A 14758-nucleotide genomic window follows, 5' to 3' on the forward strand; every position below is an offset into this window, starting at 1 on the left:
CTCTCCTTTCAGGGCTGTCATTATGTGTTGGCCGAGGAATGAATTGGATTTACGGGCTCCTTTTTTTTTTTTAAAGAAAAAAAAGCTTTTATTTTAGGTTGGGGTGTACATGTAAAGGTTCGTTACTTAGATAACCTCGTGTCACGCGGGTCTGTTGTACAGATTATTTTATCACCTAGGTATTAAGCCCAGTACCCCAATAATTATCTTTTCTGATCCTCTCCCTCCTCTCATCTTCCACCCTTGAGTAGACCCCAGTGTCTGTTGTTCCCTTCTTTGTGTTCATGAGGCCTCATCATTTAGCTCCCACTTATAAGTGACAACGTATGGTATTTGGTTTTCTGTTCCATGTTAGTTTGCTGAGGATAATAGCCTCTGGTTCTATCCATGTTCCTGCAAAATACATGATCTCATTCTTTTTTATAACTGCATAGTATTCCACAGTGTATATGTACCATGGATTCTGTCATTGATGGGCAATGACAGGGTCATTGATTTAGATTGATTCCATTTCTTTGCTATTGTGAATAGTGCTGCAGTGAACATTTGCATGCATGTGTCTTTATGGTAGAATAAGATATATTCCTCTGGGTATATACCCAGTAATGGGATTGCTGGGTTGAATGGCAGTTCTGTGTTTAACTCTTTGGGGAATTACTATACTGCTTTCCATAGTGGTTGAACTAATTTACACTCCCATCAACAGTGTATAAGTGTTCTCTTTTCTCTGCAATCTCAAACTGGCTCTTTTTGATACCATAGAGACTCATCTCCAAGGATGCTCTTCCTCTTCTTTTTATAATTGTCTAAAATAGCTGCATATGTTATTGCCTATTCTAGGATATTGATGTCAAAAATCAGAGAGTTTGAGGGGAAGAGGAAGTATTTCAGTTGGAAATAATTTATTCTTTCATTAAAAGTAGCCATTAGAGATCAGCATTATGACAGCCTGTAGGATGAGATCATCACAGATGCCAGGCTTTTATAGTATGAAATATTGAGTCAATTCTGACCAAATGTTATCAAAAATTAGATTATTTCAGGGACAAATCATTCTAGCAAAACGTTTATTTTGCATCATGCAGACACAATAAATGTGGTTTTGATTTTATATGAAAACAGCTTAGGAAATCTCTAGTTAATTTTGTCTGCCAATTAATTAATTTCTCTTTTTCTTGACCTGGAATCTTCATTTTCCTTTGAAAAATAATCTCTTCCTCCTCCTACCACCTCTGTCCATGTGATTTAGATGAGATGGATTTTTCTTTGAGCTTTAGGGCTGGGTTGTGATGTAAGCCTGGCCAATGGCAACATCACATTTCCTCGGCCAATTGTTGGTTGAGGGATAGGCTCATGATTCAAGCAGAACCAATCAGAATCAAAAGACTGTCATTTCCAGGTTATTTCACTGGAACTGTTGAGAGAGAGAATTTTTTTCCCCCGCTAGGACTGCAAAATACAAACCTGAGTTGCTGGAGGCCATCTTTGCAATAAATAAAGGTAAGATCTTTCCTGAAAGTGAAGCCAGCAATGTGGGGAGCTGCTCTGTAGGAGGGAGAGAGATAAGACCCTGGTGACATTGTTTGGGTCATTGCTGTTTTTTAAGCTGGGAAATGGCATGCACATTTTCATTTTAAAAGGATATACTCAATCTAGTGTGGAGGATGGATTGGAGGGTTGTGGTTGGAGGCAAAGGGCCAGTTACAACGTTTTTCACAGATCAGGCTCTGGGATTTTTGTTATTTCAGTGAGTTTCCTTTTGCTTGAACCATGTTGAATTGGAGCCTGGCAGTTATAATCTAAATAATATTAGCATACAAGATGATTATAGGATTTTCCTGTTGTGACACCTCCCCCGTTTGACTCTGACCACATGTGTAGATTGTGACTGAAAAGAACTTGTCGCTAATTAAGCCATCATAATTTTATTGAGCACATACTATAGCAGTCATCATATAGAGTCCTGGGATATAAAAATCTATAGGGCAAACAAGCTCTCCATCAGATGGACAAATACAAAAAATATATGAGCAAGGTGCCAGCATGGTGGTTAAGAGAGTGGGCTTTGGAGCTTCACTGCCTAGGGCTACTGTGCCACTTACTATTTACTCCACATATTTCATAACCTCTCTGCCTCTCAGTTTACCCATCTGCAAAATGAGGAGAATAATTGTTGTGAGGACTGTCTTAATCCATTTGAGCTACTATAACAAAATACCAAAAATTGCATAGATTATGACAGAAATTTATTTTACGGTTTTGGAGGCTGGAAAGTAAGATCAAGGTGCCAGCAGATTTGGTGCCTGGTGAGGGCCTGCTTCCCCATTCATAGATGGCCATCTTCTCACTGTGTCTTCGTGTGTTGAAAGGAGGTCTTTGGGTCCTTTTTTAAAAAAATAAGGGCAGGAGTCCCATTTATGAGGGTAGGTCCTTCATGACTTAATTGCTTCCCAAAGGTCCCACCTTCTGACACCATCCCACTGGCGATTAGGTTTCAACATATGACTTTTGAGGCTACACAAACATGCAGACCATAGCAAGGACCAAGTAAGCTGATATATGTAAACCACTCAAAAAGTGCCCAGTGAAAAAAGTGTTTGCTATTGCTACCATGACTATGCATTGGTTCCCAGATGGCAAGGAAAACACACGTGGTCATCTGTAATTCTCCTTAGGCACAGGGGAAGGGAAAGATTAGAGAAAAGAAAGTAACTTTTGAGCTGAACCTGAAAAGGTGAGGCACCCTAGGGCAAAGTACCCTAGAATTGCAGTTATCTGCATATTCTTGGATAATAATTGCATGTGGGTGACTTTTGAAGATGTGGCTGTAAAAGTTTGCAGAAGCTACATCCTCAAGGGCTCAATGCACCATGCTAAATGATGCTTTTATGAATGTTGGGTAGGATAACAGCTTTTCCAAGAGATCAAATAATAAAAGGGCTTAAGTAAAAACAGCATTTGACAGTTACCATAATTCAAAAGTCCAAGGGAAGAGCTGGCTATAGGTATGTCTGGATCGGGGTTGAGATGATGATTCCAAGAGCCATTTTCTCTCTTTGTCTCTCTGCTTCATCTGTGCATGGGTCTATTCTTGCATGGTATTATGCTCTGTGGTGGTAATGTAGCTGGTGGAGGTTCACAGGCTCAAGTCCAATGGAAAAGAAGGAGATTCTCTTCTATAGATGTCCCAGCAAAGTTTCATTGACTCTCACAGAGTCATCTGAATCAATTATTTTGGTGAGTGGGATGCTATACTCTGATTAATTAGGCTAGAGATTTACATACTGGAAGTGTCAATTCCACTGAGAAGCTCATAGACTTAGCATGTTAAGGAAGATGGTCCTTCAGAAGGAATTTAGGTATGGATACCAGAAAACAATATGAAATACACACCTGACGGCAAACCTATAGAAGTTCAAAACACCTTTTATAGTGGAGGGGTTGGGAGGGTCATTGCTGTTTTTTAAGCTGGGAAATGGCATGCACATTTTCATTTTAAAAGGATATACTCAATCTAGTATGGAGGATGGATTGGAGGGTTGTGGTTGGAGGCAAAGGGCCAGTTACAACGTTTTTCACTGATTGAGGGAAGTGATGATGAATGTATGAATGACACCTTTCACACCGGGAATGGAAAGGTGCAGTGAATCAGATATATGCATTCAGTGGCTGGAACCATAAGAATTTTATGCTGGGCAAAATTCAGTAGGGAAGGGAGGGAAGACATTTAGCTTGCACCTTAGGGTTTTGGCTTTGGTGCAAGGTGGGTAATGATGCTATTTACTTAAAGTGGAGCTACACAGAGAGAGAGAGACAAAGAGAGAAGCCTAATGATGTGGTTTGGATGTTTTTGTTCCTTCCAAATTTCATGTTGATATATGACTCCCAATGTTGGAGGTGGGCCTAGTGGGAGGAATTTGGGTCATGGGGGTGGATCCCTCATGAATGGCTTGGTGCTGTCCTCATGCTAATGAGTTTATGTGAGATCAGGTTGCTTAAAAGTGTGTCACCTCCCCGCCCCACTCTCTTGATCCCTCCCTCATCATGTGATAGGATGGTGGCACCCTCTTCATCTTCCACCATGATTGGAAGCTTCCTGAGGCCACACCAGAAGCAGATGCTGGCACCATGCTGCTTGTATGGCCTGCAGAACTGTGAGCCAAAATAAACCTCTTTTCTTTATAAATTACCCAGCCTCAGGTATTCCTTTATAGGAATGCAAATGGACTTACCCAGCTCATATCTAAAATTTATTTACATTCATGATCTTTTACACAGAGTGGTAGAAAAAAAAGATATTTAGAGTTTGTGGAATCTATTTTTTATCATAAGCAACACTATTCACAATGATAAATGACCTGGAAATACCTTTGTGCATTCAGGGGCACAAAGAAACATTTGTGACCTGAAAATATGTAACACAGGCATATGCATTTTCATGTACACACAGTATTATATTAGCCTCATTATTTTCTTTTTTCTTTGTTTTTCCTATTTCTTCTCATCTGCTTTTTACTGCTGTTTTCTTTTTGTATCTTATTTATCTTCGTAAGTGACTTTAAACTCTTCCAGAACAAGATAGTATAGAGTCAATAAATATTGCTTAATACGTACTCATTACAAGTCAGCCTTTACAAAGAACGAATAGAATGAGACTTGGAATTTTTTAAACCAAAATTGTTCTGCTACTTTCTTTTTACAAATATTTACAAATGTGGATAAACTATATCTGCTATTTTTTAAGAATAAAAGACACCTACATTTGTTTAAGATTTTATTCATTTAATACCAAAACAACTCGTCCTTTCTCATGTCAGTTCTCTGATCCCCTTTACCATCCCACCAGATATTTCAAAACGAAATTCATCTCTAGGCTTTGAACCAATTAAAGAAAATTCAGTTTTAAGCTACTCAAAATAGGCTTTATAATAAAAGAAACATTTAAAAGATAAGCAAGCAATGTCCAAAAAATGAATGCATTTGTGGATTACGATCAGAAGAAAATTTTAATCACAGTAATCTGTGGTTCATGACTGTCTGCAATAACTTCTCCATTTCCAATTTATCCAGCAAATCCTGTAGTCTTCAAAGGGCCCATATGTTCATTTTCCCCAAATTAGTTACTTCTGTTGGCTCTTTTTTATGCTTTATAACTTGGAATTCTATCTTTGGCTGTTATCTGTAAGCAGGTGACTACCTCAAACCACCTTTGCTCTCTCCTTTTTTTCTAATATTCATTGTTCTTGGTCTCCTGTACACATGTCTTGACTCAGAAAGAGAGCAATAAGTGCACAAATATGGCAGGCAGATGAAGACAGTGAAAGCAAAATAGGGTTGAAAGACAGGAAAAGTTAGCCTTCCCCTTACACACAACTGCTAGATGATTGCAACTTTCATCTGTGTTAATGGCAGTATCCAGCTCTGAAATACACAGGGTCTCCACACTTTCTTATGAATAAACTCTCCAATTCTCAGGCTGGGTTTCAAAGCTCTTACAAATATGGTCCATTGATTCTGCTTCTGGGTCTCTGTTCTCACTTCATCCCCATCATTACCTCTGTCTCAAGTGTGCTTTCCCCCAACTTGTGCCACTCCAAGTGTCACCCATCACATAAGGTCCAGTGAACAGAGAGGTTTTCCCTATCCCTTCTCTGTCACATCCTAATTTGGAAGTAAACATTTCCTCTTCTTTCACAGTATTTCGCCCTTATTTCCAGCCTGCAACTTAGCATATTTTATCATTTTCTCTTCCAAAATTATAGATATTTTGTGTGTGTGCATGCCATTTCCTTTCTTGTATCCTTGGCAATTTACTAGTCAGAGTTGGCTCCTGCACCGTCTGGGAGGTGAGGAGCACCTCTGCCCGGCCATCCCTCTGTCTGTGAAGTGAGAAGCACCTTTGTCCGGCTGCCATGCAACCCTCCAGGTGTGAAGTGGCAGCCTTGTGTGTGATGTTTCTACCCTCCCCAAGTTTGCATTTTCGACAGTAAAATTTACTTTTAAATTACAAAATTTAAATTGGGGAAGATTAAAAAAAAGAAATTTACCAGTCAGGGCTATACTATTAATATATTAATCTTAATACTCTTCTGTCTTCACAGAATCTAGCATGGTGATTCAAACTTAAGAGGTATGAAAACTATAAGTCAATGAGCAGAGAAAGGAATACATAGGAGGATTGGAAGTTACCAAAAGGGAGGGATGAAGGAAATACTGTTACCATAAACCATGGGAACAATAGATCAGACAGAAACATGGAAGAGAATAATTGAAGAATTGCAGTTCAGTGAAGAACAAGGTGCTGACACAAGCAAGAGTGGGACTAAGGGAGGTGTGAGACTTGGAAGGTATGTCTATTTACTCAGACATTTGGTCTCTCTCCCTCCTTCTCCTGTTCATTGCTCTCATCAGCTTACTCATAAATCAGTGAACATATGCCTTGCTTTATTTGAGCTAAATACCTAGCAGATCCATGAGAAGCAATGTCTTACCACAATGTAAAGTGGTGCCCATATTTATGAGAAAGCTATTAGGACAAATATTTGTCTTGGGAAACCATCACACTAAAGGATTTACAAGAATCACCTGCTGACTATTTCTCTTCATTTCAGTCTTCATTTTTATCACCTCTGCCAGGCCTCCTCTGTCTCTAGATTTTTCACCCCTTTGCTGTTGAGAATACGAATAATGCATTGAGGGTGCAAAGAGAATGCAATGCTGAATTCCTCATTCTCTTTGCATCCATCACACTCACTTAAACACATACACCTTGGAATGATTAGTGTTTTTCCATGTGTAAAAGCTTCTCTGGACCCCAGCCTCAGGAATAGCAGACGCTGTGTGCTTTTAGCATCAAATCCATCTGTTTGCTATGCTGCTCATCACACTGAATTGTGATCGTTTGATCACCACACACTAGCCCGTAGGTAGGGGCTTTGTCTTAACTCATTATTAAATCTGATTCAGTGCCACAGTGTCTGGCCCTTACAGGCTCGTTAAAGGGTTGTTGAGTGAATATATACAAACATGAAGGAATAAATAATAAAATAAAAGATATTTGTCATTTCTCTGTAGCTTGCTCGAAAAATAGTTAGCATCTCTTACCTTTGGTTTTTGACTTACTATATAGCCTTTCGAGAATTGTCAAAGATTTTGGGATGTTATGTTATGTTTCTCTTAAATAACAGACTAAAATATATTTTTGAAGATTTAATGAGGCAGTATTATTGCCAACTGGTTTTGTCACTCAGCGCATTTAATAGAAAATTTGTTAACATTGTCTTTAATTTGCTTAAATATTTATGAACATTGCTTTCAAGAGAATTTATATCTGGGGCTATTCGTTAATATAATTCATTTTGTTGTGGTTTCAACTTTTCTGTGTTTCATCTTGTTTTGATAAATTCTGCTGGAATTGTCTTTAAATGCTTTAGAATCTGAGTGGGAGTCTCTTTGGATCCCATTCCTACTTGTTCCACCTTCTGGAACCCCAGATTCAATCAGAGTGTCTACCACAGGGATCTTGGTCCTGATCACAATTCGTCATCTTCTGATATGGAATCTAGATAATCCGTGTCAACGTATAAGAGAAACCCGGAGAATAAGCTGTCTGCCCAACCTGGGTCTGAGAAGAGGCCATTCTGGTCTGTGAAGAAGATCTCCAGCCAGACTTCATCTTCTGGCTGCAGATAGATGACTGTAGACCCGGAAGCCACATCATGGTTTCCTGTGTTGGCATCGAAGGTCTTTATCCGGTACTGCCCATTGTGTACCAGTCCGATTGCCAGATGCTTATTAGCCAATGTGATATCATAAGAAAAGTAATAGATCCCTGGGAAAGCACAGATGAACTTCCCTGTGGCAGGGTTGTAGTGCTCTCCCTCATTGAAGAGGACCTTGTTAAATATAATAGGTAGTCTTTCTTCTGGGTAGCTGGTTGTGATGCCAACAGAAAAGGCGGATTTGAGCACGATGCTTCCACATCTGCAAACTCCAGGCAGCCCTGGGTCCCCTTGTTGTCCTCTGTCTCCCTTTGGTCCAGGAGGACCAACTGGACCTACTTCTCCTTTCTCTCCCTCTGGTCCCATGGGTCCTTTCTTCCCAGTCTCTCCTTGGTCCCCTTTCTCACCGGCAAGACCCAGTGGTCCAGTCTTACCTCTCAAACCTTCAAAAAGAGTATATAGTTTGATTAATAGTTCCTCGAAAGATATAATCACAAACAATATACCTACATGGTCCCAGCACATCCCAACTTTGTCTTTTCAGGCAACCTTTAACAGTGTACTACTAAATAATAAACTTTTTTTTTTTTTTTTTTTTTTGATATGGAGTCTCACTGTCACCAGGGCTGGAGTGCAGTGGCGTGATCTCAGATCACTGCAACCTCCACCTCCCGGGTTCAAGCGATTCTCATGCCTCAGCCTCCCAAGTAGCTGGGATTATAGGCACCTGCCACTACGCTCATCTAATTTTTTGTATTTTTAGTACAGACTGGGTTTCACCATGTTGGCCAGGCTGGTCTTGAACTCCTGACCTCAGGTGATCCACCCGCCTCGTCTCCCAAAGTGCTGAGATTTGGGAGGCCTGGGCCACCATGCCCGGCCAGCAGGAGCATAAATTCGAAAGTGCATCTGGCACATAGTGAGGGCTCAACATGCTGCAATAACCAAAAAACAATGACTGCCACCACCATGCGGTAGCTTCTTTTGTGAGGAGAAAACTGAGTCCCAGATAGGTAAAAAAAGCTTGCTTCGGGGGTGGGTGCAGTGGCTCACACCTGTAATCGCAGCACTTTGGGAGGCCAAGGCGGGCGGATGCCGAGGTCCGGAGATCAAGACCATCCTGGCTAACACGGTGAAACTCTGTCTCTACTAAAAATACAAAAATTAGCCAGATGTGGTCGTGCACGCCTGTAGTCCCAGATACTTAGGAGGCTGAGGCAGCAGAATCGCTTGAACCCGGGAAGTGGAGGTTGCAGCGAGCAGAGATTGCGCCACTGTACATCAGCCCGGGTGACAGTGCGAGACTCAGTCTCAAAAAAAAAAAAAAATCCTTCTGTATCTGTGCTAGGACTAGAATCCAAGCCTTCTTAGTTGAATGATGTTTCCTGTTCATCAAAATGCCTTTTACCTTTGGGGCTGGAGTCAAGAATCTTAAATAGTGTTTGGCTCTGTCACTAAACGGTTGTATCATTTTAGTTAAGTCCCTTCATTTTTCTGAGTCTCTTTATATACAGAAAAGACATAATTGCTATGAAAGAATTTTCACAAAATCCAAATCACCATACGGGAATATTTTCTGTGTGTCTAAATCTTTATATGTGCAGACCAACTGTAGGCTAAATACAGAAAATGGTGATCCTGGTTGAAGGAAATAAGCAAAATCAATTTAATTTATATAAATGGTTTAAAATTTAAATAGATTATGTATATAACACATTATATATACAATATTTTATGTATATAAAATCTATATAAGACATTGATTTTGTATGTGACATTGATGTTTTATATATAAAATAGATTATATATAAGACGTTGATTCATATATGACATTGACATTTTACATATAAGGCATTGTTATAGATATAAAAAAGCAATGATTTTATATATATAACATATATANGTTAAGTCCCTTCATTTTTCTGAGTCTCTTTATATACAGAAAAGACATAATTGCTATGAAAGAATTTTCACAAAATCCAAATCACCATACGGGAATATTTTCTGTGTGTCTAAATCTTTATATGTGCAGACCAACTGTAGGCTAAATACAGAAAAATGGTGATCCTGGTTGAAGGAAATAAGCAAAATCAATTTAATTTATATAAATGGTTTAAAATTTAAATAGATTATGTATATAACACATTATATATACAATATTTTATGTATATAAAATCTATATAAGACATTGATTTTGTATGTGACATTGATGTTTTATATATAAAATAGATTATATATAAGACGTTGATTCATATATGACATTGACATTTTACATATAAGGCATTGTTATAGATATAAAAAAGCAATGATTTTATATATATAACATATATATAATATAATATATTGAATATATTTTACATTTCATATTTAATATCTACCATAACCCTATTAGCAATAATGATAATCAGCAATAAAATTAATGTTACAAATGAAAAAAATAAGATTCAAAACCAAAATGACTTTTCTAACCTGAGATTATTTAAATACAATATACACACATAAGGATACGTAACAGCTCAGAAAGAAAAGTGTAATAAATGTAATATTATATATAACAATATATATACTATATAAGCCAATGTGGTATCATAAGAAAAATAATAGATCCCTGGGAAAGCACAGATGAACCTCCCTGTGGCAGGGTTGTAGTGCTCTTCCTCATTGAAGAGGACCTTGTTAAATGTAATAGGTAGTCTTTCTTCTGGGTGACTGGTTGTGATGCCATTATATAATATAATATATGTAATAGATGTTACATATAATATAACATATTGCTGATGAATTGTGTAGTTTTACTTTACCTATGTATTTATTCTTGAGAACTTTTATTAAGCCAAACCTAAATTTAAATTTTTGGCAAGTCATTTCTTCTCTGGGTTTTAAATGCTCCATTTGTAATAAGGGGAGATTGGATCTAAGTCCAATCCAAACTTACTGGGCAAAGCAGCAAACAGACCTGGGATAAAAACCCAGTTCAGCCATGGATTAGTTAGGTGAATTTTAAGAAAGGGCTTGATCTCTCTGGCTTTAGTTTCTCAGTCCTTGAAATGAAGGTGTTGGACTAGATCGTTTGAGGTCTCACCCTCTTGAAAATTCCTTGAGACCAAATCATACATTTTGGGATGCAATTTTACAATGCTGTCCACAAAAATGCCTTCACAGCCTGAAAGTTTGGATTTTCTAGAATAACGTTTGTTTGAGATGCTGAATTGGGTGATAGATAATCATGGACTAGCTATAATAATGTATAGTTATTCTTCCTGTTTGTATGAAGAATTTGCTCGCGTGCTTAGGTTCCACACATTAAGAATGGAAAGAAGGGATGAGTCATTGTCCTTCTCCCTATTTAGTCAGATGTATGCTTGGGTAGAGTGGAGGATTATGGGGGTAAGGGTTAGTCTATGTTTAGGTATTGAAACTAGATCAGAAAGGATTTCTTTATAGTTCTCCATGAAATGGGTCTACCTAGATTTCTTCTTCCTTACCATTTCTTCCTTCCATCCATCCATTCATTCATTCTATCCTTCCATCCATCTATCCATGGATCTATGCATATATACATGCATCCAAGTAAACCATCTAACATTAATTGACCATCTACTACATACCAGTCATGGACTAGGGGCTAAGTGAAACATGGGCATGAAAGACATCTGCCCGACCCTCAAATTAGCTGTTATTACTTATGACCTTGGACCTGCAAATATGGGCCATAGTTAAATTCACAAATACCTAAATCCATATGATAAACTGGAATGAATGATCTTTTTCATGAGGTTATTCTAGTGTTATCTGAAGATTTTTATATGGATAGGTACCCAGATTAAATTAAATGCTAATATTATGCTACAGTAATCATTGCAACAGACCAGTGAGGGAGACAGATATTTTAATAGAAAATTTATAACTTAGTGTAATAAACTATGCATTTCTCATTTAGGATAGGGAAGTTGGACCAAAATTATGCTTGACTGGACATGGTTGGGTTGGATGTGGTGAGGGTATTCACTAAGAGCACGTGAATGAGAAGGCACTTGTAGTGTCATTAAAGGGGAAACAGGGAGCAGGCACTCCCAGCCAGGTTGTGGCCAGTTACAGCCATATTAAAAACACATCCCCAAATCTCCCAGTCTCTTCCTGTAGTTTATAAGTGAGGTACATCTCTCTTCATCAATCATATAGTCATTCCTACCTTTTCTTTCTGAGCTGTTATATATCCTTATGTGTGTATATTGTATTTAAATAATCTCAGGTTAGGAAAGTCATTTTGGTTTTGTATCTTATTTTTTTCATTTGTAACATTAATTTTATTGCTGATTATCATTATTGCTAATAGGGTTATAGTAGATATTAAATATGAAATGTAAAGGTCCTAGTAAGTTCTTAGTAAATGGTTATTATGATGATGTATTTTAATTATGTCTGTATATATTGGCCTCCCCCACATGAATGTCTGCTTATCAATGTAAGAACAATGTCTTATGGTTGCGTTCCCGGTGTCTAGAACAGTGTTCTCAACCAGGTGCAATTTTGCACTGTCCATCTTTCTACCCAGTGGATAGCTGGCTACATACAGAAAAATTTTGATTGTCAGTTTGGAGAGGAGTGCCACTAGCGTCTAGTGGAATGCTATTGAACATCCTACAATGCACATAATAGTGACTCCATGGTAAATCATTATTCTACCCCAGTTCTTATTAGTGTAGAGGTTGAGAAACACTGGAAGTATAATATTGGATAGTAATAGGTGCACAGAAATATTATTGAATGAATAATGCCTGGATGCATGGATGAATGAATGGATCTATGAATGTGGTGGTATAGCTGGCCTCATATATGGTTAAAACGGTAGCAGTTCTGAACATTTAATTTAATCTGAATGCATATCCACATATACATCTTTAACATTAGAACTACCTCATGCAATGAATTACCAGTGTCTAGTTAATTATATGACTTTGGCTAGTCACAAGTTTAGCTGTGACTCATATTTGAAGATCAAAATTTAATAAGTTATAACATTTCCTGAGTTTTTATCACATGGCAGTTATCCTGTGGAGGGTTTTGCATGTATTCTTGCCATTAAACTTAACAATCACCCTTATTACCACCAACTTACAAATGAGGAAACTGAGCCTCAAAGAGAATATGTGTCCAAGGATACTAGATTAGTCATTGAAAGAGCTAAGATCTGAGCCAAAGTCTTTCTGACTCCAATGTTTGTTTGTATAGCCACTACGTTATTGCTTCCAGACCCAGTAAACAAAAAGCAATATATCACTATAATCCTGGTGTTATTATAGGATTTCAAGAATATTCATAATTATGACTCAGTGTAACTTGTATTCACAGGTGTTACCTTACAGATGTCTTTGAAAACTTACATTTTAGCTCCAAATTAAAGCTTCTTATCTGATGTTGAAGTTTTCCCTAAAGGTTCTTTATCTATTATTGCACAATGTTCATAGATTTGATAATTGATTTGCCAAATATTATCCACATGGCAAATTCACAAATGAATTATTATCCAATAATCTGAATATATATTATGATTTTGTTTTACAGAACTCAGTAAATCAAGAGTGATGGTTGGAGATACATAGAATTTTTTCCTTCCTATCTTTTGTCCCAACTTTTATGCTCAGCAACTTGTCTTGAAAGATTGATTCCAAATCCCTTCCTCTTTTAGAGTTAACACAGCCTGTCTAGAATTTCAATTCTGTTTACTCTGAAGGACTGAAAAATCTGGCAAGCTTCCTGGACCAACTTATTTTGGGGGGAAACAAAGTGAAAATTACTCAAGGACTATTGGGCAATTATGTTGCTGTAAAGAGCTGTAAAATCTACTTTTAGCTGCTATGTGTCAGGTGGGAAAGTGATGAGCTAGGAAAGGTAGGCTTTACAGTGCTATTGTCACTTCATCTGTGAAAAATAAAATTTAGAAGCCCTTTATGTATCTTTGTTCAGGATATTCATGCTGAGCAGGATGGCATCCGTGCATCTGCTTCCTGGTTTTTGCCTCTGCTTAGTCTGTCCATTTCCCCTTCTGTCCATCTCTCTGTCCATCCATGTGCTTGCACATCCAGCCATTGCCTGCTGGCTGCAATAGCCCAGTACTTCTGGGCATCAGATGTTTGAGTCCACCTCTGGCAGCTACTGGCAGTGCATGTCCACTCCGGTCCATTCTCAGTAATTCATTTAATCATGCTGTGGCTCAATTTTCTCATCTATAGGATGGGATAGTGTTCAGCTGAAAGAGTTGACATTACAGTGAAATAAGGATGCAGGTACAGAGTTTAGGGAAGCATCTGAAGCCTAGTAAGGGCTCAGTGAATTGTTATGATTAATGACAGTAGAGAAGGGGTTTAAGGAACAATTCCCATTAGAAAAAGTAACAAAGAAAGGGGAACAGTTTTAAGGTGGGGGTGAAGGAGGATGTTTTATGCAACCTCTCATTCATTACCTGCAGTTCCCTTTTCACCTTTCTCTCCTTTCCTGCCGTCTCTACCATCTCTTCCTGGAAGGCCGATGCGACCATGGGGACCAGGGGAACCATTTGCTCCAGGGGGCCCTGGAGGTCCAGGCAAGCCAGGAATGCTGCAGATATACCTGGGGGAGTAGTTCTCTCCTTTCAACTGATTACCCCGGGGTTGTCCACTGGCACAAATGGCAAAACTTGTAACATAGAGCAAGACAAACATCTTTGGCTCTGGAAGAGAAACATATGGACATAAATGAACTTTCTGTATGGGGAGAGGGGTGGTTTGGCATGATTAAATCAGTGTGAACTGATGTGCATTTGCAACAATTCACTCCAGTGTTCATCTTTCCACACATGTAAAACCCCGTTTACCTTCATAATTCCATTGAAAATTATTAACACATAATTGATATAGAATCCTCAGTGCCCTACACAGGAGTTGGTGCAGATGAAGAATTGGTTAAACACATTTCAAAATAAATCACTGCATTTATTCTTCAGAAATCAATGATGGACTTAAAATGGCATTTTCTTTTCGGAAAAGTAGTGCTTTTTT

At 38.2% G+C, this 14758-nt stretch overlaps 1 protein-coding gene across 3 annotated transcripts in view; it reads right to left on the reverse strand.

The window, feature by feature from the left end:
- Positions 1-4237: 4237 nt before the first annotated feature.
- The window catches only part of C1QTNF7 (C1q and TNF related 7), a 108726-nt gene continuing 98205 nt past the window's right edge, over positions 4238-14758 (reverse strand). For all 3 annotated transcript variants that reach the window (XM_017875354.1, XM_017875356.1, XM_017875355.1), the window contains 2 exons: positions 14185-14430; positions 4238-8164 (listed from right to left, as the gene is read on the reverse strand). In XM_017875354.1, coding sequence (XP_017730843.1) covers positions 7533-8164; positions 14185-14430 — 878 coding nt within the window. In that variant the 3' untranslated portion in view covers positions 4238-7532. The remainder of the gene's footprint in view (positions 8165-14184; positions 14431-14758) is intronic.

This window comes from Rhinopithecus bieti, unplaced genomic scaffold (genome assembly GCF_001698545.2).
Source record: "Rhinopithecus bieti isolate Rb0 unplaced genomic scaffold, ASM169854v2 scaffold_9237, whole genome shotgun sequence".
NCBI classification, from domain to species: domain Eukaryota; kingdom Metazoa; phylum Chordata; class Mammalia; order Primates; family Cercopithecidae; genus Rhinopithecus; species Rhinopithecus bieti.